Source organism: Nyctibius grandis, chromosome 3, assembly GCF_013368605.1.
Source record: "Nyctibius grandis isolate bNycGra1 chromosome 3, bNycGra1.pri, whole genome shotgun sequence".
In the NCBI taxonomy this organism is placed as follows: Eukaryota; Metazoa; Chordata; class Aves; order Nyctibiiformes; family Nyctibiidae; genus Nyctibius; species Nyctibius grandis.
Window position 1 is genome coordinate 14,097,012 of NC_090660.1, and position 27,190 is coordinate 14,124,201.

General features: G+C 46.7%; 1 protein-coding gene across 1 annotated transcript in view; it reads right to left on the minus strand.

The window, feature by feature from the left end:
* The window catches only part of BMP6 (bone morphogenetic protein 6), a 99,755-nt gene extending 74,931 nt beyond the window's left edge, over positions 1-24,824 (minus strand). The window contains exon 1 of the mRNA XM_068396155.1: positions 24,392-24,824. Coding sequence (XP_068252256.1) covers positions 24,392-24,824 — 433 coding nt within the window. The remainder of the gene's footprint in view (positions 1-24,391) is intronic.
* Between the last annotated feature and the right edge of the window lie 2,366 nt (positions 24,825-27,190).

Below are 27,190 nucleotides of genomic sequence, written 5' to 3' on the forward strand. Positions count from 1 at the left end.
ATATCCACCACATACACCAGTAAAAGGATGGAAAAAAGAATCTTTCTTAATGGAAAAGACACTCTAATTTTTTCATTTTCTTCCCTTTTTCATTCCACGTCAATAGAAAAATGAATAATGTCCTTAAAAAGCCCAAACCATAACACTTCAGCTCTTTTGTTAAAACAAGCTAAAATCTTAATTTTTCAAAAAAATTGATCAACAATAATGCTGAAATCCAGCAATGCAACTCATGACAAGTCATATTTATGCAATACTAAAATCAGTATTCACCAGAACTAATCAGAAAGACAACTCTCACCTCTGAAGGTGAGAAGTAGGAGGGCTACTTTCAAGCCAAATTTCATCTTCTCACTGCTGGTAGCTACTGCCAACTCAGATCCAAAAATCACTACAAGCTGGTGGCTCCCAGCACTTGCAAGAGAAGAAGGGGCAAGGAAAGGCCATGCCCAGCCCTCCCCTCCATCAGGTATGCTGCAGAAGGGTTTGACATAATTTTATACCCGTGGCAGGGATGCTCAGACTGGTGATGGGAAGTGGAGGGGACCAGGCTTGCACCCAACTCAACCCCCAAGGAGGACTGGCAAGGACAGGGCGAAAGACAACCTGCAGCAGGAACACTGGCACCCAGAGCCCAAGAGCCTTTTCCCCCTTCTTGCAGGTGTGGTTGCAACTTATGTTGGAGCACCACTGAAAGTCAACGGCAGCAAAATTACAGCAACTTGCTTTGCGAACTTATCCGCTCCTGCAAAACATTGCTCGTGGGGTAATTCAGCGACTCACAACTCTTAAGAACGCTCTTTCAATTTCTTTAACGTCACCATTTACCATCCCTTCCACAAAAAGCATTGCATTTCTGCAACGCTGCCCCAGCTACCACCAGAAGCACAGCAGCACCCTTACACGCAGCCTTGAAACCCAACCTGCTCGCACAGCACGCCAGTAAGCCACCTCGCTCGCTCCCGCTCTCACTTACTCATCCACCCAGGGATCCATGCAGAAATGTTCTCGCCTCCCGCTCACCAACTCACCCGTTTAACCAGCCCCACATGTCTCTCCTCTCCATCCTTGACCAATGCAGGTGCCTGTCCCCAGCCTCTGGCCACTTTTACCACCCCAGCCCGGCTTTCCGCTCATCTCTTCTCATCATAAGCAACCAGGGGCCTGATTTACCATCTGAATTCCTCACTGCCACGTATTTCAGAGGAGCCCATAAGTGCCCACACTCGCCCCGGCACCCACCATCTCTCACCCACGAGGGCGAGCAGTCCATCAGTGCAAACCACAGGGTGTATGAAGCCAGCCTAGAAGGCACATTGTGAACGCTGGCTGGACTGCGGTGGAGGTGGCTGCTTTCTTCAGAGTGAAGAACAGGAAGTCTCAGAAACGAAGCCCGAAGAACGAAACCTCAGCGTTTACGTAATCAGCGAACAGGAGGCTTAAATGGTAAAACCCGAGACAGTAAGGGTGCGACGTGGCGCGCAGCCTCCCACACTCATCCACAAAAATGTGACCAGCTCAGAATTACTTGATCAAATTACGAGCCCTCGCATAGCTGAACAATGTTCCTCCACCGGTGCATGGACTGTCTTCAATTGCTGCAGCAAAAAAAAAAAACCTCAGAGCTGAGACATACATCAGCTTTACTGTAAGAAATGGGAACGCAGTTTCATTTCCGATCTCCTCAAGCAACCCCACCTGGTCTCAGTGATTTCACAGCGTGGACAACAAAATGACTATTCATAGGAAGAAGGCCAGAAAGTCCATCTAGCAGATGCGGGAAGAACGTGCTCCTCACCTACGGGGAGCCCATAAATTCCCCTGCAGAATATACCACCAAATGCAAAGCCATCCCTATGACCTCTGAAGATGCCCACAGCAAAGTGTGGGCAGGAAATGGTGGGATACCTTTACCTCAATGTCACAAACCCCACATGAACTCTTGCCATCCTCCCAAAAAACTAAGTTTAAGGGAAAAGGTTCCTTTCCGTCCGTGTTGGGGCTTTGCACTGAAATAGAGATTGGTCCACTCCTCCTGTTCAGTTGACCAACCTGAGCCCCTACACCCATGCTCTCCAAAAAGCAGGGTGATTCTGTATGTTCTGCCAAGACCAACCGTCAATATAGGTCCACCATTTCATAACAGAATTGATCCCTCTGCTCTCCACCGAGCAGAGAGTTCAAAACCTCCCTTTGCGATCAGATATCCAAGTTCTAAACCCAGACATCACCAATGCCTCATTTTCTGTTTCACTTTCACCAACCTAAAAATTATTTCCATGTACACATACCTCCCAGGGACACAGAAGCAAGATCAGGTACAGAAGACTACTCTGTGTATACACAAATGAATTTTGTCCAATCCTTACTTTTCCTTAAAGAGAAAAAAACATGCAGATCTCCAAATGTGATACGAAATGCTGTAAAATGCATGTTCCTGCATAATTCATACATAACACACTGTATTCAAATAATTTGTTTAATGTGGGTAGCCACATACTTATCTGTTAATCTCTGTGCATTTTGTTACTCTGTCCTCCACCCCTTTTGTTACTCCTATCATCCCGTCATGTCCTCTTAGCTGTCAAGGGCAGAGCTGCCTTCTCTGTTATGTATTGGTACAACGCCCAGCACAGACTTCTCATTATGAACTCCAAGCCCCGCTGTAAAAGAAATAGCAATTAAACCCATGAATAAATAGATAAATTTCTGAAGAGAATGTACAATTTACATAACGACACAAAGTCACAAAAATGCTGGTTTTGTGTCGGTCAGCACTGCAAACGCCAACTCCCTCGAGAACCTCCATATTTTATAGGGCTTTTTATGGTGTGCTGGGTCAGAAGTGAGAAGATGACAGCCTAAAGCCAGCTCTTAATCAAATGCAGATTTACCTACGGAGCACAGACCGATGATTAGCGAGTGACATTAGAAAATAGCCTGGGAACCAAAATGAGTCTCGGTGCTAACTAAACCTCAGCTCACCTGCATTTAAAATAAAACCCTTCAAGAAAAGACTCTTCAGTTAGCCATCATTTTTTATTACCGGTATGTGGGACACTCCCTGCTACAAATTCCTGCTTCTCTGGGTGGAGACTGATCGCTTCTGAGCCATTTCTTCACTGAGTCTGAACCACCCACATCTACCAGGAAAATTTATTGTGATGAATAGACCTATTAATACCAGCTTCACCCCACCCTATACTGCTTCAGAGTATGGAAACTCGATGGATGTATCTGGTTTTGGTTAATATGCCATGACTCTCAAGTTTTACAATGGCAAGGCGGAGGAAACACATTATGTATTTTATTGTAGTATTTTGGCACATTCTCCATAAAATGGAAAACTCAACCTATCAGGGATCCAATTTACAGTCTTTGTTTACCAAACCTTACACCCTTCTTCACCTTTTTTCACAAAAATTATTTTCATCTTCATTCCTCACCTCCTTGCCAGGAGGAGCCAAGGGCAAGCCTTAGGTCATCCCAAGCTCAGGTAGAAACCATGTCCAAAAGGACAAGGAGGGGACAACAGAACGTGAAGCTTTGTATGAGAAAATCTTTCGGAGCAGTTTTGAATGTGGCACAGACTTGCTCTCACCTCGCCATTAAAAGCATGGCCACAGCTAACACCTATCGACTTCAGAAATTAAACGCTGATTGAAAAATGAAGGTTATCGCAACCTGAGGAAAACCCTACACAGGTGTCACTCAGACAAAGACACCCACACAAAGGCAATGGCTTAGATTGCTGCGAGCTATCCTGCAATTACAGATGTCAAATTATGGAGCAAAGAAAATAAAAATAAGTGAGACAGGACAACCGTGGTAACAACAGAGCCAAATCCAGGCAGCGGGAGACGGGAAGATGCTGAACTGCTCTGGTTATGAGGCAAAGGGCAGGCCCACTAAACCTAAGAGGAGAGAAAGAAAATGCCACAGGCTTTCAAACCATATACACCTTGTTTAAAGTACAACTTGACAGGAAAACCAAAGAGTGAATTTCCTCCTCTGTGTGTCAGCTGAGGCTGCTACAAGACAGAAGTCCAACACCACTTCCAGCACTTCACAAACATGGCTTCTGGACAGGGATGCCCAAAGTACAGGACCTCAGGTGGGCTCTGTAGGGAAATCCTCTCACCAAAGTTACTTGTCTGCCTCCAAGCTGCTAGAAAAAACTTACTTTTCTATGTTTCCTGGGACTCCAGGAGATGCTTGAAGACCACCTCCTCAGGGCACAGGGAGATCTTGGCAACGCGTTCCAGAACGGCTTCGTTTTCACCATTACTAGTGTGATCGGGTCCCACCCCTCCCTTCCAGTGAAGAAACTTCCTAACTGCTTCAGCAACTCTTGCTCCTCCAGGTAGGAAACAGCAAACACCAAATGCGGGGAAGGGCAGGAGGAATGAGCAGTGCTCCATCCTACATTTCGGAGCCACAGAGACCGGCCAGGACCCCGGTGGGGGCAGAAGCAGCATTGCAATGACTCCATTTTCTCTAGCTCATCTGATAGTGCCATTAGCACAACTGGCTCCCAGCCCCCAAAGTGAGAAAAAGAGCAACTGGGTGCTCATGAGGAACGATCGAATAAAATTTTAACGTCTGCATAAACAGAACAAAACATCTGGTGGGACGACTGCGGTCCAGCCACACGTACTGATGGCACCAGCAAGAGCTCCAGTGCTGCTCAGCGCCGCTGCAGCGGGGAGAAGCCTCAAGCTCGGGCTGGTTTCAATGGAGGCCCTGTAAACAGTTTTGGGCCGCTTCTTGGCAGACCCCTTCGATTTATTTTAGACCGCCGGCACTTGCCAGAGGGAACTATTGGGAGGCCCATAAAAATCGAGTTTCCTCTCCTAGTGTCAACTGATGAAGTAGTCTTTGCTTCCTGACCTCAGTCATTGTATAGTACTACCGCCTGCTGTTACACAAAGTTGCTGGTTACAGTAAGCAAGCTGACACCTAATTGTTAAATTTGACCAAGTGTTTTAATTAAGGGAAGAGTGTCTTTAAAATAAACTCTTAGAAGGCTTTGGCCCACGTTCAGGAAAGCACTTAAGTACAAGCCTTAGAATGCCCCTATTCAGGAAAGCACGTGCTTAAGTGCTTTCCTGAATGCAGATATATTCCTGTCCTGAGGCCTTAAAAGTGCACTAAATAATAAAATTTATTGCAATTTGACTTCACTGTTTTCTTGAAATATTTATTTAGCTGCTTCTTTATTAAGAGTAAAGCCACTTAAATTTTGTATCTATTTAACAACCCTTACAGCTCGCTGATTGCATTCCAAGAGACAAACAATCTGTTAATGCTGTTTCAGTTAAACTCTATTTTTCCCCCCATTATCATGAAACTGTCTAATTTTCTTGAAAAATATCCCAATTAAACCAGTTACCCTGATACAGGGTACCTGCTGGCCACATACCACTTGAAATAATTTTGCCTGGAGTTGGAGATCTTTTGAGTTCATTCTCTGTCATATACCTAATAAGAACATAATTTCAAACTTTATCTAAACCGAAACTCACGTCTGGGGCATTCACTGAACGGGGACGTTCAGTCACTGCTTCTCCATATATTAATGCACATGTTATATACCAGAACAGATGTCACGTGTCAGATTAAAAAGCCAAATTCGAACAAAAGCAGATCCTTCCCCCACATCCAATACACAGTACCTGCATTTTACATCTCTCACAAGCTACCTCCACCATCTTCTCATTGAAAATTTTACATTTTCCTAAGAGAAAGCTGACGGTGTTCAGCAGGAGGGGAAGAGAGCGTGAGCACAGCACATACACATCCACTTGAAAAACTGGGAGAGGAGTTGGGGTGTGCTTTGTTCTACTGAACCACCATTCCTGCAGCTCCTGAGATGGGAACCTGAAACTTGGGAAATGAGGCCAGAGGTGTTAAATTTGTCAGTACCACCAGTGTGCAATGAAGTAGGAGGTGATCATGGTTTTTCCCCTGTTCCTTTGGCCCATACTTATACCATATTAGACCCGTGTTTCATGACTTAGATTGATGTCCTGAGCTTTTTCTTTTTCTGTCGTACTGTGAAGCATCAGAGACTGACCCCAGCTACAGAAAGACCTTGTGCTTCTTGTGGGGCAGGAGCCTGCTGGGACCCAATTACTGAGTAACTGACAACCTCTCACATGCAAAGATAACACCTAGAAAGGCTAAGACCAGCAAGGAAATTTTCCTCAAATCAAAGTAATAGGGAGAGTTTGCGTGTTAGGTATTTTTTCTTCCCTCTGTAACACTGAAGGCAGTGCACGTCCCACCTGGGAACATCACCTAACAGCTGCTGCACTGCTGTGAGGACCCGAGACACCGGTGACACCACTGATCTCTCCTGCTCCCAGCACATCACCCCTGGCAGCTTACAGCTGTAAGGCACTGGCCTTTTACTTCTTTGCTCCTAATTTTTTTCCAGGGCAGCTGGCAGGAGTCCTGTGACCTGTGAAACACAGGAGAAAACTGGGCAGGATTTCTGTGGAGTTTGCTGGACAAAAAGCCTACAACTTCATTGTCTGCAATGGCCCTGAGGGTCTGTGCTAGTCCCAACGTCAATTTTCCTTTCTTGCTCGGATTTGGGCTTTTTGTGTGCACCACAACTGCTAATGAAAGTACCAACTGTTACACCTTAGCTTACTACCTCTGCACTCCAAACACACACAGAAATGAAAAACAGGACATTGAAGTGTATTCAAATAATCTGCACAATAATCAAAAAAAAATTTTTCAAAGGCTGGGAAAAAATCTGCAAGATGACTTGTCCTCTGGCTACATAAAGAAGCAGGTGAAAATATAGGTGCCCCAACTGTGACCAGCACGTACATAATTAAGGGAACATCACACGACGACAGGCGCTTAATTTGTTCAGGTGGTAAGATTAACAAAAGAAGCTCAGGGAACAAATGTGGCACAAGCAGAATGACTTAAAAATGAAGAAAAAGGCGGTCAAGATGAATCATGCGTCTCAGTCAAATAAAGGAAAGTCTGCTTGCTTTAAACTCGATCGTAATTGGTTTCCCCTCACCTTCCAAAAATGTATTTAAAACGGAACACAGTGTTTATGGCTCAAGCTAAACCACAACCATTTTATTCATCTGTTGTTTCAGTTTTTCCTTAAGGCTTGTGTTTAAAGACAACCCGAAGCAGCCTACTCTCGGCAGCCTTTTAACACACACCACGTTTAACCAGAAAGAATGAAGAACATTACAATCAGGTTTCCTAGAAGAGAACATTGCAAGAAAAGCAGAACAGCATCACTTCCTCAGACTTCCCCCCCGGGCACCGCTGGGCAGAGCCGGTTCACCCCTTGCTCCGGCAGCTGCCCGGGGAGCTCAATGGGACACTGCTCAGGGATGCTCAGGGGATACCATGGACAAAAAAAGCTTTTAGGATGAAGGGTGTGCCTGTTTTCTCAGCTCCGTTGGCTAGCCTAACAAAGATGATGAGCCTCTTGCCCCTGTGAGCCTTGCCTCTTCCACCCAGCTCCACTTTCACAGTAACAAGGCGCCATTACTAGTGTTTACACAGGTCTGAATCAAGCAAACTAGGAAAGATGGAATAAGAGATAAAATAATCAAAAGCTGTATCAGCAAGAGCTGCAGTTTCATTCAGCTGAAAACATTATTTTTAGAAAACTAGAATCTCTTAGGCACCATCCTTCAAACTCACACGCCTGCTCCTCCTGCTCCAGAGCTAGCGTACAGAACCATCCTGCACAGGTGAGAGCCAGGACCTGCGCACATACCCCTCTCTCCAGTCCAGTTCATTCCTCCTGCCCCCAACGTTTCTCCTCTCCTCTCCTCCATGCCCATGAAGTCAGGTGTGCGTAGCCAGCCCAACTCATCGGCTGGACGTGACCCACCCATGACCAACTGCAGCATTTGCTCTGACACTGGCGGGGTCTTCCAAATTTTGCTTGTGATTGTATCCGACACTTTAAGGAGTTTTTTTTTCAGAAGTTTTCCCCAGTAGTGCTTCACATTAACTTCAGCCTCAGATAACCAAGGCAGCTTTCACAGCCCATCTGCCTCAAAAAGCACTCTGGTATTTTTTTTCTGCTCGAGTGCAGCTTGAGTTTATTCAACCAGAAAGAGCAAAAGTAGCAACGTGCACCCTTCGTGCCACACATAGCGACAGGCAAATACTCTGCAACCCAGCCAAAGATAGTTTGAATTGCTGGATAATTGACTTAAAACCTTGACCTGAAATCTGGGCTGGCAGATCACATGCAATTCTGCTGAGGATTCCCCTCTTCTTCCACCTTGCTTCTCTGCACCCCAGCTAGCCTGAATGCAGCCGCACCCTCGGGAGAGCCCTGGCTGCAGCAGGTGACAAGGCAAAACCCATGGACAACTCTGCCACCGCTGCTCCAACGCTGAGTGCATGGCAGGTAGCAGTATGATAGCAATAAGGTGAATCCCACCAAGAGACTGTGGCAGAGCACTAGCAAGGTATTTTTCAGATTCAGGAACAAGCTCTTGTCTGCATGAATTTCTGAAGTGACTCTTCCCTCCTTACCTTCAGGAATTGATACCGACCTCAGGCAACTTCCCACAGGCAACAGGGCAGTGGGACAAGAAAACATGTGACGTAGAGACAAGCCGTGAATCCCAGGAAGGCAAGCGAGCATCTTCTCCCAGGACATTACGACCTGGGCTTGGCACACTACCCCTAACCTTGGGTTTAGTTTTGTTTGTACTTGCTAAGCACAGGTTTTGCTGTCCTTACTCCTCAAAGAGCATCAGTGAAATCTACGGGACTCTTTGCAGACTAGTGTCTTTTTTTCTCCAGGTAACTGCTGGCACAAGGCTGTACTTTCAGCAGGAGAAACACATTAGAAAGTCACTGTTTGATATCAAAGCCTTCAAGGTTTCTTAATAATCCTCATATTTTTCTGTAGCTTTGTAGAATTTTAGAACAGTGTGCTAATTTAAAAATCATGTGTTTGTTTAACCATGGTATCTCTCTCTCTTTTTAATTGCTGAGAGGACCTGTAGTACAAATCCAACTTTCCTTCCATCTCAGACTGGTACAGTCCAAAGCCAAGAATACACACGTTACTAGCTGGAAAATAAAGTGCCCTTGATTCCTAACTTTATTTTGGACAGTCCACTCCAAGTTATTAAAAGCCAAATTCAGTAGTGAGAAAATATATATAGCTTCAGCTGTTTTGTGTGGGTTTAAAGTAGTATTTGCTTTATGAGTAAGAGATTCAATAATGCATATATTTACATAAAAATAGTTTTGACATTTAAGTTAACTTCTTGCCAAGCTGGTGCAAAAATGGAAATGTAAAAAGCATAAGCACAGAAATAAGCCCCTATGCTGTAAGTCTGCTATTTACAGGTAATTTTTTTTTTTCTTGGCAATAAGACCTGAACGGTATGTTTTATAGCACTAGACCTAGTCACTCTGAGTCAATTTAGTGTTTATGGAAAGTGCCAGACTGACAGCTTGAGAACTGAACTCTCCATGCCAGCGTATAGTTGAGTAGGGGTAGTGGCAAGGAGAGTTTCCATAGCCTGGGCCACTCATGGGCCCCAGTTGTATTCTGCAGACACAACAAAATTCACGATAGCATAGTCCAGTATGCAGCAATGTGAACGCCCAATTATTTCTCAAGCCTCAAGAGGCTTCTGAAGAGGGTGGCACCACCATGTGCCATGGCAGAGTGTGGTGAAGCACCCAGTGCAATTCGAAGCCCCAGCTGGCAACAAAAAGACCGAAACTTTCAAACTGGAGCTGTTCAAAAGACCGAGTCTATCTCACAGAAGATTTTAATATTATAAAGCAGATGTAGATTTGCAGCAGGAGATAACCTGCCACTCTCGGGGCTTCTAAGCAGCTTGTCAAGGCCCCTGGGAGAGGATGAGTGGCAGAGAGCAAGGAGCTGATGGAGACCTGCCTTGCAACTGTAGAGCCCAAAGCAAACCACTGAGGAGCCAGGACTTTGGTCTCACTTTCATGACCTCCCAGCAACACATGTGCAACCAAGCTGGCCAAGGACCAGGCAAATGACCTAGCAAAAAGCCTTCACAGATACCACCACAGCTTTGTCAAAAGTGAATCCTCACATGGAGCACGTAGACCTTGCTACCTCAGCCGTCCTCAACACACAATGTACATAAGAGTGTGTTGCGCTGGAGGATTCCCTAACAACAACTCCTCCAATGAAGGAGAGTCTTAGCTGCTCTCCACTGCTTTCCACCTGAACTATCTAGCCCTTTTAGCCTTCTCTTTTCTCAGAGCCAAAGCAGAAAAATAAATCTCTTAATGCTCCGTTAGGATAGGTGACGGACAATACGACATCAAGCACATTATTTAATTGCATTGTGGCAAGCCACAGGAGCCCTACTCAGCTAGATCTGGGGATGACCATGCAGCAGTCACTAAATAATTGATGTGATGGACAGAAGAGGTTGGAAGCTGTCTTTTCTACTACAGTAACCATGAGCGTTCTTTACTTCTTTTTTTTCCCCAGAGCAATTAGTCAGTCCAGGGATGTCAAAACATATAACAGGGCTACAAGACAAATTACAGTGTAAGTGCTGCTGCTTTGCCAATGACCTAGCAGGCTTGGCCCTGAGGTTGCCAGTGTTTGAAGCCTCAGGTCCCTTGTTCAGTATTGCAATACAGACGTTTTAATAAAGATGAAATGACAGGCAAACCTACCTGCACAGATCCTTCATATATATTAATAAATAATAACAAAGCCCAGTTGACCAAACCGATGACGTATTGGTATGAAAAAGAGAAATATAAAATACGTACATATACATTTATTAAGCCTTTGGTCACCGATTCAGAACATCTTGCCAAAAGTTCATGACAACTGGCTGATTAATACTTAATACTCTGACTGTCTCAGCTGAATGGTCTAGCAATTAAAAAGCCATCTTTACATTCTAGTTACCCCACAGCATCATAAATAGATGAAAATATATAAACAGAAACAATTAATCAGAGCTGAGGATAGTTTTGATCCTTACTGCAGCCTCATGTGTTACATATTTTCCCTGCTGTGATCTCACTAGCAATGCATCACTGTTTTTAACCACTCTGAGCACTGATTCTACACTCAGCAGCTGTGTTTGTTTACAGGGCTAGAAATTAGCACAGGACAAATGGACTTCATCCAACTGAATTTTTTTTTGGCATTTTCCACTACACTTCACAATATATTGGTCCTCATAGTCCAATTATGTATTTGCCACTGACGCTGGCCAAGGAGAGTCCATAAGCAAAGATGGTGCTCGCTAATACTGCATGGGGATGCTTTTTATTGCTCCAAACGCGGGCTCCCTAATTACTAAGCACGGTTCCGACACTTGTAGCCAGGGAAGTCCACTACTGTATTGTTCACACTTTTTTCATTAGGAACATAAAGAATGTCATCATAATCCATCCTGCACTTTGCACTCTGCTAGTTCAGTGAGAGTGATGAAATACAATGATATTTTATACTTAAAGGGACCTGCCAATGCCCTTCACACTTGTAACTGAGCTCCCAAAGTCAATTCCAAAAGACTGTAAACCAAATTCAGACAAGTCAGCCCTAAAATCATTTTCCATTTCAATATTCATATGCTTTTTCATGGACAGTTATTTAAAAGCAAACAAAAGAGCAGCCCTATGCCCCTACATACTTTTTATCTTCTTGATCGTTTCCTTAGCACAGAGTTGGGGGGTGCTTTGTTCTTCCCCATCCCATTCGAGAATAAACAATTAAAGAGGAGTTACTGAATTCACTGGGACATGGTAGCGAACACTCCTGCCCTATTTTCCACACAACTGAAAGTAAATATAATTTTAAATGTTTGCCCTAATTATTCGGAATACGTTTGTAAGCTACCCCTATTTATGCTAGAACTCATATGAGAGATAAACACAGAGTGCATTACGTTGTAGTTTACAGACTGTTTATATCTTCCACGCTGCTAAAAATACTCTGGTTCTATCTTATAAACCGGTAAATTACCAAACAGCCTCCTGGGCAGCTGCTGAATCCCAGTAGCCAATTTCTCCATGCAAATATCCACAACTATTCCGTCAATTCACCAATAAGCCCTGATCAGGCACCTCTCTGGAGAGAACAAGGTTAAAAGCACTGTGCAACTTCTTGAAATATATGTTCTCTTGGGAAGCAAAAAAGCCTGTTTCCAGGAACATTTGCAGGGCATTTTGTTTCAGACGGACTGCCTCTCACTATTTTTAACTTTGTTTCGTGCAACAAAGTCCGTATTTCTCTGATAATTTCAAATAATAGCAATGATGATGTTCTGACATCACAAGACGCATGAAGAATCCTGTCAAAGTAATATATTGCACTTTGCCATGTAATTATGTTATGCTGGAGCAGAGTGTTGGAAAACTTAGTATAATCATTAGCTGAGCGCTGAATGTTTTGATTGTCAGACAGGTTGTATATGATGCAAATATATGACTCAGAAATGATTTCACATAAACATTTTGGTAACAGTAATCTGACTCATAACCTCCAACATAGAAAATAACAAGCTGCACAAAACATCTGTGCGCTCCAAGCAACCCCAGCTTGTAGCAACCTTCACAAGTCTCACAGCACAGAGAAACCAGAGGGTCCATCCCTGAGGGCCCAAAGCCGAGGTGCTGAAATCTACCTTCCCAGAGCAGGGGTAAAAAAAGGCCGTCATTCCCACCAGGGATCCCTGCCAAAGAGCTATGATAGTTTACGCCATCTGATAGTCTGCGCGGTGGGCTTTGCTTGGTTTAGGTCCGTATTTAACAGCGGTAAGACGGGAGGAAAGGTTTGTTGTTATTCCACCCCGAAGCTTCGCAATGTCAAGTACGACACAATGCACAATTCTTCTTCTATTTATTTTCTCATTCATTAGGAGATGGACAGCTTCTTTCATGGCCCCCTTCTGAAGACAAATGTGCAGTCTTGAGTGACAAGGAGGATTTACCGTCTGTTATTTCAGAGGAGGTTTGCCATGTTTATTCTGGAAAGTGCCATGAATTAATGAACTATCTCTTCAAGCCTCAGTGAGTCGGAGCTGCCAGCTCTCTGGCTGCCAGAAGCAACAGACTGTTTTGGGACCCCATAAAATTGTTTTTACTTAGACCAGCGATAGCAAAAGTATCAGGCGGACCCAATCCCAATAGCTCCTGAAACATAAAGGAGTCATTATACCAACTTCAGCCATTACACTGCATTTTTATTCGGAGTTTCTCAACAAAACTATCCATTGACTCAGAAGAACACCTACTATTAGCTTCCCTGCAGTACGGATATTACCAAAAGACATTACGACTCTGCAGCATGGACATTACCATTATCATGGATGTTACCAAAAGTCAACCAAACCCTTACTAGGCTCTCCAATAGTTTCAAGTGAAAAATACGCTAGCCTGTGACCGCTTTCATTTTTCACATTCAGCTCCTCACGGATGCCAGCTTATGCCCATGTACAAGAGCTGCACTTCAACACAAGCACAAAACCAGAGCCTGCCCACACGCTCGTACTACCACCCACTGCACCCAGGTGTCTCCTGTGCCATTCGGTCAGAGACCCAAAAGGAAGAGCTGCTCTCTTGCAAAAGTCATCATTTAGGGCAAATAGTAGACATCATATACAAATGAACGGCTGGTGGATATTTGTGTTCAGGTAGCGCCGATGGAGATCAGAGGCATTACCAATGTTGAGGTGTTTGCAAGCACATCTGAGGAGTCATGTCCCTAATGCAGCGTGCTTGCAGAAGGCACAGATTGCGCAACACGGATGAGCAAGGTTCACAAGCGCAAAGGACTAAAGCCTAGGCCAAGTGAGAACTTGTGGTTTCCAGCTGACTGATGCTGCAACCTGAAGGATGGGCTTCACCAAATAAGACCCCACTGTTTCACCAACTCCACGAGCCACTTGGGGACCTGCCAGGACAGTAATGCAGCGTGCAGTTTCACAGTTAGATCACAGGACTGAAAGCAAGAATTTCAGAGACCTCATCACAGCCTCAGTCCAGTCATGCCCTCCGAGCCTCAGCTTAGACATTTGGAAAATTAGTATAGCAGCGATTTATGTTCGTCAGAACACACTGTGACACTTCAACACTTATGAAGTGTTTTGAGGTCCCGACTAAGAGACACAGCAGTATCCTTACATTGTCTAGTAAGTAACGAGCATTACACATCCTGCAGAATGGAACATTTTTGGACAGGACAGCTGCTATAATCATTACAGTGTAAAAACTATCACATGCAAGAGACAAGACACAGACATCTCAAAGAGAAAACCTCTACTGTAGTGTGTTAAACAAATGTATTTTCTCTCCAGCTATCTTCCACAGCATAATAAGTTGGAACTTCCTTAAATATGAGAACTTCTTTTTACATCTCTTTTTTCTTCACTCCCTTCCCCCTCTGCCTTTTTTTCTTTGTGGGTTAAAAAAAAAAAAGAAATGGAAAGGGCAAGCCAAGAGATTCACAATCACCAAAGCCTGCAGCACATACAGTGGATTTTGGCAGGACATGCATGTTTATCCTTTTCATATGCTGTTTAAATTATTTTTATAAACAAGTCATTATCTTGCATAGCCACTGCTTGGTCCCTTTCATGTCAAAGACATTTGATGTTACAATAATTAAGCAAAAGGGTCTGCATGCTTGAAATGCTGTTTCAGGATGACAGTTCGTGGGCAAGAGAGACTGCTGCTTTTCTAAAACAAAGGGTTTCTTCTCCAAGCTTCGTCATTTAAGTCGAGCACCTGGAATCTGTACTTGCAGGTCAAATCTTTGTGTAGATATTCAAACATCAGTTTCATACCAGGCTTAGATTTTAGAACTATGCTCCTACTATTTTGCACCAAAATAGCGCGCACAGAACAAGGCTCACAGAGAAGCCCCTCACTGCTTGCACGCAAACGTGTTGAGGAACCGGGCTTGGCATCATGATGAAGACACAGGTATATTAAAAGCTTCATGACGAAGACACAGGTATATTAAAAGCTTATAAGGCCTCTTCCCACACCAAGAAGTGTGTTTATCACGGCCAAGCTGGACCACACCACCAGTGTGGGCATAAGAAGAGAAGAAACGTGAATGGAAGCCCATGGTAAGCGACAGAGAAAGTGCTTCCTCCTTTCTTCTTGCAGAGCATCTGCCAATTAAAGACTGCCGCTTCGACCTCTCCTGATCTGGGTTCGGTCAGAGGGAGCTTGCGCCTCTGCAACACGAGAATTAAAGCTCCAACCACTTCTTTATTCCCTGATGCAGAGCCTTAATCCAGATACTTTTAACATGGTTTGAAAAATATGGAAGTTAGGCTGCAGTAAGTGTTCATGTCCAAACAGCTTTGATTACAGAGTTTACAAAGCCAGAGGCAGACAAGTCTTTTGCATCTTGTACGTGCTTGTTACAGTTCAACTTTTTTTCCAACTCATTTGGACAATTCTATTCCTTGTAAAAGGACTGGGATTACAGCCTTACTCTACCCGATTTATCTCTCAAATGGTCTGGAAAACCCAGGAGACTGAAGGATGCAAGAAGGCGCCTCTGTTTCACACCAAAACTGCAGACCCTTTTCTCCCTCCAACACGTCTTGGTTTACAGGTGTGACTATCACAACCTGCCCCCAAGCTCTAATCTGTTCCCATTTTTGAAGTGCTCCTTATTGCCTGGTGTGGAGCTAAATGCCTGTGCTTCAATAGACATTATGTCACCCCTTAGCCCTCGTACAAACAGAGTGTCTAATACCTTGACCATATACACCATATGAACGCGATGCAGTAAGTGACAAGACAAGAATACTGCATCTGCACCTGCATGCCGTAGTACACCTCACCATGAACATTTGTGTGCATGCTTTAAACAGGGCATGTTTTACAGCCTGCCCTTGATAAAAGAAATTGCGGCTCTCCATTAGTCACCAGTAAGATTTTGGGTTGATCAAACACATCTTCTTTAAAAGGAGGCTTCAAATAGCCAATTCATACATCTCTCATACTGCAAATGACCATTAGAATACATAAAATAACACATCTTTGGAATACTGTTTGAAAAACACTTTCTCATTTATTATTGGGAAATTTGACTTCTTCGGAACAAGTGTTAACACTGTCTTGATTAATTTGTAAAGCTATTCAAGCCATGAAGTACATCTGCACGCTGAGTATATTTCAAATACTGTGCTTCTGTTTTCATTTTCAAAATGTTTTTATTTATACACTAATATTTGACCTATGAATATTCCAAGTTTATATGGAGCCAGCTGTTCTAAATTCTGGTTGTACCGAGCGTTCGTGCAAAACATCAGGTGATATCATTGGATATTTTTAAGGGGAAAGTTCATAGGAAAGCAGTTATGTATTCTTGTGATTAACACCACATTGGATCAAAACAGTCATGTCTAGCTCTCTGAAAATACAGCTACTGTTTTAGTCAGCAGAACACTTCGGCTCTGTCTACATTATCCTTTTTTGCCAAAAATTCCCACTGTTGCCACCACTGATTCAATTCTGTCATTGTGCTATGATGAACACTGCAACATAAAATAAAAAGAGCTGCAGGCAGCGCTGTCAAAATCTTTGCAGCCTTAACAACAAAACAAAAAATATCTCATGCCATCACCAAAAAAAACAACCCCAAAAAACAAACAAATAGAAAAACCACCCCAGAAATCTACCCAACCCTACAAGGCTGTTTCTTAGCCTAGGAGCCTAAGTAACTGAAAGTTCAGCAAATACCGGCCCCAATCCATAACAGGTTTTAGTACTCAAAGTCCAATACGATGTATTAAACACCCCTGAAATCCCACAGGGGCTCAGTTTCTTTAACTAAGTTTTTTTTTTTCCTGCAACAGCCCTGTGGCAGCTGCAAGCCCCTGCCCTTCCCAAAGCCACCGCCTTGGGAACCTGCTCCAGGTGCAATGCACGGGGCCACAGGGCTCCCCAGGGAGCAGGCACCTCTTCGGGGTGCTGGTGCCGGCCACCCCTGCTGCAAGCGCTGCAGCCACGCAGGAGGCAGCAGATGCACCACTCCTCCTCCTCTGCCAGCCATGACTGGAAAAAAGGTGGAAAGAAACAACTCGCTGAACCGTTTTCACACACGTCCCCTCGCCCTCAGTGTATCACAGCTGGAGAACCCCAGTCCCAAATGCCCTCTCCACACTTAGAATCACAAGTGGTTTGGGCTGGATGGGACCTTCAAAAATCATCCAGTTCAACCCCCCTGCCATGGGCAGGGACATCATTCACTAGACCAGGTTGCTCAAAGCCCCATCCAACCTGACTTTGAACACCTCCAAGGATGGGCCACCCACAGCTTCTCTGGGCAACCTGTTCCAGCGTCTCACCACTTTCATTGTAAAACATTTCTTTCTTATATCCAATCTAAACCTACCCTCTTTCAGTTTAAAACCTTTGCCCCATCAAACAGGGAATCTAAGTGCGACCCAACACCAGCCTCCAAGAATCAGGTGCACGGAAGACGACTTTCTGGTCCTTAACCTCAGTCTCCCAGGCTCTGGGGTCCGATACCTGCTAAAACAAATGGGAACCTCTCAACCACGAGCCATTTTTCTATTCAGGCGATAGTGTTTGCTCTCTGTTTCACATCGCTACATAAACAGTCAAACGGAAATGCTAAATGATTAGTAGGGGGACTGTACTTAACAGCATTACTGTGCATCTGCTGGGACACAGCCGAAACACGATGGGACTGTTTACATCCCAAGTAACTCGTGCCTTCCGCCAACAAGTTCGCAATGAGGCAAGATGACTTAAAAAGAATCATGCCTCTGCAGCAAGGAAAGTCTAAACATCACCTTCCTTCCTCCTAAATCACAAACATCACTTAAAAGTTTATATTTAAAACTACGAGAGAGCATCACCGCTGCAATGCACCAGGCTAGACCTGGCAAGGACCCCGCAGCTCCTCAGCAGAGGTGCAAGCCTGCAGCAAGAAGTCCCTGCAGGAGCTCAGCACAGGACATCCACGACAGAGCTGCCCAAGTGATTTTCTGATGAAGCCATGTTCAGCTGGAAGAAAATTGCCAAAAGAAAACCTTTTTACAAGAAGTGGTTTAGTTTCAACTTTGTTTGAGGAAAAGAACTAGGAAGTGCTGCTTTTATTTTTACCAAAAAGATCCAAACAACCCAACCCCACACCTGGCTTTGTTTTTAAAAATGCAACTTTTTAGTTATTTACACATACAAAATTTGACTCAAATCAATCAAGACTGCTTTGGAATACTAACTTTTTCTAATTACAATCACTTTTTGTTGTTGTTGTAAGCAAGACTTGAACATTTCACCCACTTTTAAGACAGTAAATCTTCAAGCTCTGAAAAGCTTTCACAAGACAGAGAATAGTCCTGCTAATGCCACATGGTCTGGTTCCAGTAGCTTAGTCCAGATGACACTTAGATCTGGATAAGTGACCCTCCACTCATTTCAAGAGCGCAGGTTTTGAACAGCAGCTTCTCTAGGAGCCACACATCTTCCAGGGCTCCTGGCCAAAGGCAGAAGGATGACTGCAGTCCCTCAAATTCAGAGTCTGGAGGAGCTGAGGACTTCTAAAAGACCATTTGCCCTTTCTTTAATTGTGTTGTCAGGCAGCTGCACACTAGCAGGCAGCTTGTAAGCAACGACTACTTCAAGGAGATGACATAAACGAGGATCTTGAGCTGCATCTGTTGAACAGCAAATGGAAGGCTGCTCTGTGACACCTGGGATCTGTCTTGGCATCAAGGCCCAGTATACAAGGCTTGGCAGAAGTCAGCAAACTCATTCCCATCATCAGCTTCATGATTTCTAATACTGGCCTGCTCTGGACACACGTGGAGGACGCTGCTCGCACGCCGAGAACGCGAGGCTGTATATAGCCAGCTGGCAGCACAGCCAGATCTGCAGCATCACACACTCCAGTTATTCCCTGTGAAGAGATGTCTTAACCTTTGCAACATGTGGCCAAGATTATAAACAGATGGGATGACAGTATGAATGGTACGGTCCCGTCAATATAATCATGCAACGTCCCTGATACATCTTGGTTGCCTAATTTCATATCCCCTGACAGCAGGCACGATACTAGGAAAAAGACAGGTGGGCTGGTCAAATCCTTCAGATGAAAAAAATCACCTGCTTTAGAAATACACACAAGGATGCTGAAGCACCGCTTCCTTCCTGTGAAAAGCATGCGGACCAAAGCCACATCGCTTGCACCTAAGCGCTTGCCATTGATTTGTGCAAGATCATTCCTAGAAGGAAATCTGGTAGGTGACAGCTGCCAAAAAGATGAAAAGCCTGTTTGGAAGACATCATGGCTGTAAGTTGCTGCTTTATAGGCAAGGGGAGAGAGAGCATTTGTACAGCAAACCCCACACTGACCTCTGAGCAGCTCCCTTGCACTGAAAGGCAGCGCTCTTGCCCCGGTAGACACTTGAAATCTTGCAGGGAAGACAGGGATGCCCTGGGTTTTTGGGATTCGAAGATAAAAGAGGCTTTTCACCATGGTCCCAACTCAAATCACATGGAAGAGCTTCAGGGCTGCCTGCAGGACTGCCTGGCAAACAGCTGGGTTTCCTCTCCTTCTTTTGCCTGAAGTCCTCCCAAGAGACCTGTGGGTCTTGTGACTGAAAGGGGAAAACCTCTTCTGCAAAAGTACAGAGATACAGTGAATCCATGCTGTTACTCTGCTACAAAAAGGCACCATACTGTGGATAAGCAGGTACTACACCCCAAAAGCACACTTTTTATGGTCCTTGCCCCTGGACAGTTCATGGGTTCCAACTTTTCCTGCAGAGCTATCCAGCTGTCAACAGCCCCAGGTGTGGGTCGTAGCAGAAACCCACAAAGACTATCACTGGATTCCTTGGTTTTTCTTGTGGGAAGCACGTGGGTTTTTTCCTTCGGTGCGGATGCCAGGATAGGAAGGCATAGGTGAGGACAAGATAAGCTTGTTCCCCATTTTGACCCAGGATTGCTCCACAGCACCTTTCATTATACAGGGAATAACTCCGGCCACAGTTAGAGTAGCAAAGTCTTTAAGAGCCTCGTTTCAGATGCTACACATGGCACGCACTGCTCTCTAAAGACATCAGCCAGTGAAACAGGGGCTGGCGTGCAGCTCCCCTTCGCATCAGCACCGATGAGCCTGAGGAGACCAGTGAGAGTTTCCGCCTGCCACAGCCCCCAACCCAAGCAATGACCCCCTCTCTCCTCATCTCCCTGGACTGAGGGAGAAGGGGTTTGTTGCAGGGAACTCGATATGTCTCTCACTAAAACAGCCTTGGCAGTAAAATATAGGGGTGCTTGCCTGAGTCCAGCTGTCAATCCAGTGTCACTACCTCAAGGAGGGATCTCCATACCAACCCTGGGCTGTTTTGTGAGGAGAAAGAGGAGATAACCCTATCTGGTGCCATGAAGAAGGTACATTAGTCAAATAGGAAATGTTAATAGATGCTATTTTCCCAACAGCGCTGTGTCAAGACATGCCAGCACTACATTTATATCAAGGATGTTTCCGAGGAGGAGATGAACAGTTTCACAAGGACACGCATTGGCCCACAACACACCCCTCCCCAGCACCACAACCCTGCTGTACAGCCATTCCCCGGCACAGAAGTTCGGTACCCTGCTTGGTCTGATAAATCCCTAATAGAGAGATCTAAAATGCAGATGCTTCCATCTGCGCTAGATATCCAGACTTCCTATCTGGGAAATGGAAATAAACAGGCACTCTTTGGGTGCCTCATCCTAGCGAAAATGCCTGAAATAGACACTTTTAGGATCATCTTCCCAGAATAGGGACCAGGTTTACTGAGGGTAGATGATATTTTCTGTCAAATTATTTTTTGGTATCTAACCTGATAAATTAAATTTATTATCTAAATTATTATATCTTATGTGTGTTTTTACTTGTAATTGGAACAAACACTTATTTCTACTCCCTGATACTGCTCTCCAGGTGCACTATAAAACAAAGCGCTAAGCATATCCTAGAAAGCCTGGACACTTGAAGTTCCCCTATAGCCAGCCCTTCTGGGAATCATCGCTGACACCATGCGAGTCCATACTACAGTGCAGATATCACTAGGTTAGCAAGATAAATCCCAGACTCTACACTTTGATGTTTCTTGTCCTCCCTGTAAGACAGCTCCTCCCTGTGTCTGGAGAACCTCCATGCCTCTGTGCCCCTCTTTTTTTCACTTCTTTTTTTTTTTTAGAAAAAAAAAAAAGAAACTGTCTTCCCAGACATCACCTTTCAGCCTGGGACAAGCCTGCACCACTGCCTGAATAATCCCAAGACCTCATCAAAGTCCCTCACTTTTGCAAGACCTCAACAAGGAGGACTTGTACCCTGAGCACATATGGAAACACAGCCTTCCCCACACAGAAAACAGATCTGCTGTGTCCCCAGACTGAAGGTATATGTATGTTGGTCAGGAAGGGCTGGAGCACTGCACATTTAAAATCAGCAGTGACTACAAGCTACTGACTCTTTTTGGGCTACAGGACTGGAAAAATTAAATGCACTTTCAAAAGAACATCACCACCTGCAAACTTTCACAACAAAGCAGGACTTCTCCACACAGCTGACCTAGATGATGGCTTTCCAGCACGAGGAGATGCATCATCAAATGTCTGCCTGGTTCTGGGCTGCAGCAGAAGCAGTATCAGCCACCTGAAGGCAGGTCACCACGGCCACCCACACTGACTTCACACCCACACAGCCACATGTGTCTTCAGGACAACCTGCACCAGGTATACCCATGGAATACCGTACACTCCTGATCCCAAGAAAATGGCAAAGGCCCCTCACATCTCTGGCAGCTGCCCCTTCAGTAACAGAAAGACAAGTCTTTAAGATTGAACACAGACGAAGCTCTTCAGAAGCTGATTTTAACCAAGCAGAAGTTATTATAGGTCTGATTACATGAAGAAAACCCCAAATAAAATAACTCTGGCAGCATCTACTTATAAGGACACTCCAGCTGTGGGTTTTCAGGGTTGCTTGGCATATGCTTCATTGGAATAGTCAGTGTCCTTGGGGTCAGGAAGCCTTCCCTCTCTGCTGCGATCCCACCATCTTTTGCTGCCTTTTCTAGGCTACACCTTATAAGCCGCTTTGATAGATCACAGGCTGGCTTGCTCCCATCACACCTTGGGTTTCTATATTGCAATACAGCCTTAGGCTTCCTCTAGTTCTCCAGCATGAATTATTGTTTAGTGGGAAAGTAAATGTCAATACGTGTGTGGAAGACCCCCAAAAATCCCTGACACGTCAGAAGAGCTACAGAAAATGGCCGAACAGCTGTTTGGTCTCAGCCCATCGATTTGCCAACCCTCTGGTAACAAACAATCATGTCAAATGACATTATGGTTCATGACTCGGAACTTGGAAGTTGATGAGAAATTTCTGCAGTTGATTCATACTTCCTGAGACTCATAACTAGCGTCTCAATTGCGCTATTTTACTACATTACATGAATAATTTTCCTTGTTGTTACATAAGTGTCTAGATCCAAATTATCAGAACTGATTTGAATTATACAAATTTTTTTTTATTATTTTCAAAAGAAACAAATACTTTCAGGCCTACCATCTAATACTGCTCTCCCGGTGCTTTATAAAGCAGGTGGCTAAATACCTTCCAAAACACCACGTGCTCACATTTCTCCCTGAAATCAGCTCCTCTGGGAACTGCCCAGTCCCTGGCCAGCATCTTGCTCTGCATCCTTTAAATAAAACGCGCTATGGGGACTGCTTACAGACAGCTACAGCCGAAACGGCGGCACTTCTTCAATTCACAGCTCCAAGCACAGGTCCTGAAAGTCCTCAAGGCAAAGAACAGAGACAGCGGCAGCAGCTCTGTGTATTCAAAGGACAGAGAGGTTTGGGGAGGCTGGGAGGGGAGAAGTATAGAAGCAGCTGCCCTTTGGCCTCGAAACCCGTACAGTATTCCTACGTCTCAGGGTCCGAGCTAGACACAGACCACGCTGGCTTCATTGATGGAGGATTTCAGGATGTTTCAATCAAAAGCATCAGAGCTCTGAGGTGGCAGCACCACCTAAACACCCTCGAGCTAATTTTAACCGAGAAGGCTGAGACCCTGACAGCTATACACATAGTACACAGAGCCCACAGGGCTCTGCCCTGCCGTGCGTGCTGCATACCCCATATAGCTCAGCTGTGCCTGCAGGAGCTGCAGTCACCTCAATTTCAATGCAGACAAATCCTTCAACAAACATTCGCAGCACAAGGGGGGCACTTCTGACCTACTGCGGGTCTTTCCTCAGGTACAAAACTCACTCAGCCCTGGGGACTTGAGCTAAACTTGCTCTAAATACATACACCATGGTACAAAGCTGTCTAGTGCATCTTCCAGTGCTGGGAGCTCAGGGGAATCTCCTGCTGCAGTGACCTGCTCAAGATGAGGCAACGCACAATGATTTGTATTTTTTAAAAAAAAACAAGCTGTTCACAGGTGTCATCGTTCTGGCGCACAGCTCTGGAAGCACTAGTGAAAAGCTACAGTTTTCAGCTGACTGGCTAAGACACTTGAGCTTCACAGGAATTCCCTAAAAAAAGGAACTGCAATTTGCCAACTGAAATATTTTCATTCTCCACATTAGGCTGAATCTAATTACACTGTTTCCTCATAATTGCAGTCCAGTATTCAGGGCTCCTTCAAGTAAAAAGCTTAATGGCTTTCCCACTGAAATTCCTACCTCAGAGCCCTTCACATCAGTAACACGCTGACAGCATGATTTGTTTTGAAGAGCAGGTTGACATCTAACAGAACTTATTTCAAGATTTCCACATGATACAGATTTTAATCACGTTCCCGGGCTCAATCTCCTACACGGAGTCACGTATTCATCATCACACTAGCTCAGACTCCCCCTCCACAAAAAAAAAGGAGACGGGGACACCGTGGAGTAGCACGGGATGCACTTTGCTCCAGCCCCAAAGGCATCCGTGCCCTGCGGGACCTTGCGACTCGTGCTCCGGCACGGCCCCGACTCCGCTGCCCAGGAACCACAGCAGGGTGGGTTCAACCCTGAACGACGGGCTCTGACCGCTATCATCGTAAACGGGGACAAAAAGACTATTAAAAAAATAACACTACACCCTTTGCTTTTTTGTCCCCCCGGGGTTTTGCGTTCTGGGCATATTTTTTTGCCTTTGCGAGAGGGATGGGAGGTGTTGCTCTTCGCCGAAGCGAGCTGCCCTCCTGGCCGAAACCCGCGCAGCCCGAGGTGGGTCCCGTCCGGCAGAGCCCCGCGGACCGCCGCCCCCGACCCGCCGCGCTCCCCGGGGAGCAGCCGCCCGCCCCCTCTCCCCGGGACACGGGTGTCGGCGGGCTGGGTAGGCTCCGCGCCCCCCCGGCACTCACCCAGGTTGACGAAGCTCATGACCATGTCGGCGTCGTTGAGGAAGGCGCTGTCCTGCGCGCTGGGCAGCGGCGGCGGGGCGGGGGGCGGCGGGCGGCCGCTCCGCTCCGCGCCCGCGCTGCCCTCCGCGCCCTCGGCCAGGGCGTGGTAGAGGTCCAGCATGAAGCGCGGCGCCGCCGTCAGCCGCCCCGGCGGCGGGGCCGGCGGCTCCCGCGGCAGCGGCCGGGGGCGGTGGGGCAGCCCCAGCACCGAGAGGATCTCCCGCTGCATCTCCCGCTTCTCGTGCGACTTCAGCCGCCGGTAGAGGAAGCCCGAGGCGGCGGCGGGCGGTGGCGGCGGCTCCCCGCCCTCGGCGGGCAGCGCGGGCTCGGCGGGGCGGCAGGCGCCGCTCAGCAGCGCCCAGCAGCAGCACAGCCAGGCCAGCCGCCGCGGCATGGCGCTCGGCCGGGCGCAGGCGGGCGAGGTCCCCGCTTCCCCCTCTCCCCGGGGGCTCCCCGCCGCCCTCCAGCCCTCCCCCCCCGCGGCGGCGATCGCCTGGGCCGGCGGGGGGCAGCCAGGCCAGAGGGGCTCAGCGCTCGCCCCCGCCGCCGCGCATGGCCGCCCGCGGGGCACCGCGGTGCAAGCCCCCCTCCCGCCGCCGCCGCCGCTCAGGTGCGGCGGGGCCGCCCCCGGCCCTGCCCGGCCGCTCAGTTCGCCATGCCCCTGCCCGGGGGCGCCACGCCGGGCCGCGGGGTCTGCGTATGGGGAGGAGGAGGAGGAGGAAGAAGAGCAGCAAACTTTTCCCGTTGCCAGGGAGGGAGCGAGCGAGCGGCTCCTGCGGCGGCAGCCCCGGTCCCCGCGGGCTGGCCGGAGCGGGGCTGTTGGAGGCGAAGGCAAATCACCAGCGCGCCCGCCTCTCGGCGGGGCGGGCGGCCGCTCCTCCGGGGCGGGGAACGGGCGAGGGCGCAGGTAGCGCGGCCCCGCGGGGGCGGGCGGGCGGCGGGGAGGGGCGGGAGGGGGCAGCGGAGCAGGTTAAGAAGCGCCGGCCCCGTCGGTTGTCACCGGTTTGCTGCGCTGGAGCGGCGCTCCGCGAAATAGCGGCGCCGGCCGCCTTCGCTTCGCGTCTCCGCTGGCTTGTTTCTTTTTAAAAGAAGGGTTTCGCCCCCCACCCCCTGCTCCCAGCCCTTCGAGGATGTAGCTTATTTGTCCTGAAAATTGGTGGAGTGCTACCTGTTCTAAATCTGAAAAGGCCTCGCAGTTAATTTTAACGGGTTACAGCATCCTACAGCTTTTTCTGGATTACCTCGCACATCTGAGGACAGAGCGCTGGTAAATGGCTAAGCACAGGTACCCCTCACTACGAGCCCCGATGGGTGAAGTCCAGTCTGCACAGTGAAACAGGTTACACTGCTATAAAAGAACATACGTGCTCCTACAGCAAAGGTTTAAGGTTGCAGCTCTGATTTCAGCCCTTTCATAAAAGGAGGGGGGCTGGGGCACAGACACCACCATCCAACACTCTAGTAACGGCTGTTAGGTTGAGCCAGATGCAGCTCTTCCATATGCTGGTCTCTGACTTCATGGATCTTGCTCGGGTTGGATGAGTAAACCCAGGCTAGCCCTGCTGAAATCAGTGCAATTGCTCTGGGTTTGAACAGGGATAATTTCATAGGAGTTGGCCCCGAGAATAATATCTGGACCATTTGAAGTCACTGGCAAAATTTCCATTAACTTTATTAGAATCAGAATCTGGCAATAAGCTCATATTCAGTTTCCCAGAGACACAGCTGAGAATATTCAAGACAGAATATGTTATTTTCAGAAGTGGAGGTTAAACCGAGCGTTCACTTATGTGAAAGCAAGGTTACAGATGGGTGTTTTAACTGCACCAGTCAAGGAACACCATAATACTGGGTATTTAAAAGCTTGCTTTGGAAGGAAAAAAGGCATCTTTAAGGAGATTTGAGCACAGATATCATGGGGGCAGGAGGGGAGAGCATGGAAGTTGCTTTTGCAACTGTCCCCTTTTTTTCAGTTTGTGAAGATACTCAGAATTTGGAAGTGAGGGTGCATGTGACAGCATGGACCCAACACGCTCCTTTTGCTATCCTGGACCCCACTATCTTCATGAAAGAAGGCTGCATCATCCCCTTAAGCAGTGGGGAAGGCAATGTCCAGGGAAACTTTTGTTCTGCTGATTCATTTATCCACTTTTCTCAGCTTAGAGCAACGGGGCTGGTTTAATTAAACAGGGAGAGGAAGGCTCACTCCCAGAGAGGAGATGAGCAACACCCCTCTCCTGGAAGGTGGTGTGGGATCCCCCTGGGAAAACCCAGGCTCCCAGCCCACCAGGGAGGGTTTTATAGCCACCTTAGACGGGACATTTGGAGGCTGGGAGGAGCCCTGATGTCAGTGAGGGACATTTCCCAGGCAGGTACTTATCCCACAGGTGGTGAGGGAAGAAAGCAGCCACTTCTGTGCTGTCCACTTCCCAGTCTCTGAGCCTATTTGGATGTAGTTCATGCCACTCTCTCCAGCAGAGCTTTGTAGCCTCCGCTTCCTGTTTTGACAGTGACAGAAGAAAGTGTCTCATACGGTTATCTCTGAAGAATGAACCCTTCCATCCGAAGTGTCCCCAGCTCCTCTTGAAGTTGGTGCACATTTAGCAACGGACAGCATTAAACTCCAGGACAGCTGTTGAGCGTTTGTGCTTCTCTGATACCCAAATGTGTATCACCTATATGGTTTTATTCTGAAAGAAAAATATTTGAAATACTGCCATTTGCATCGGGCTTACTGCAATGAACAGCAGCTGTAATAAC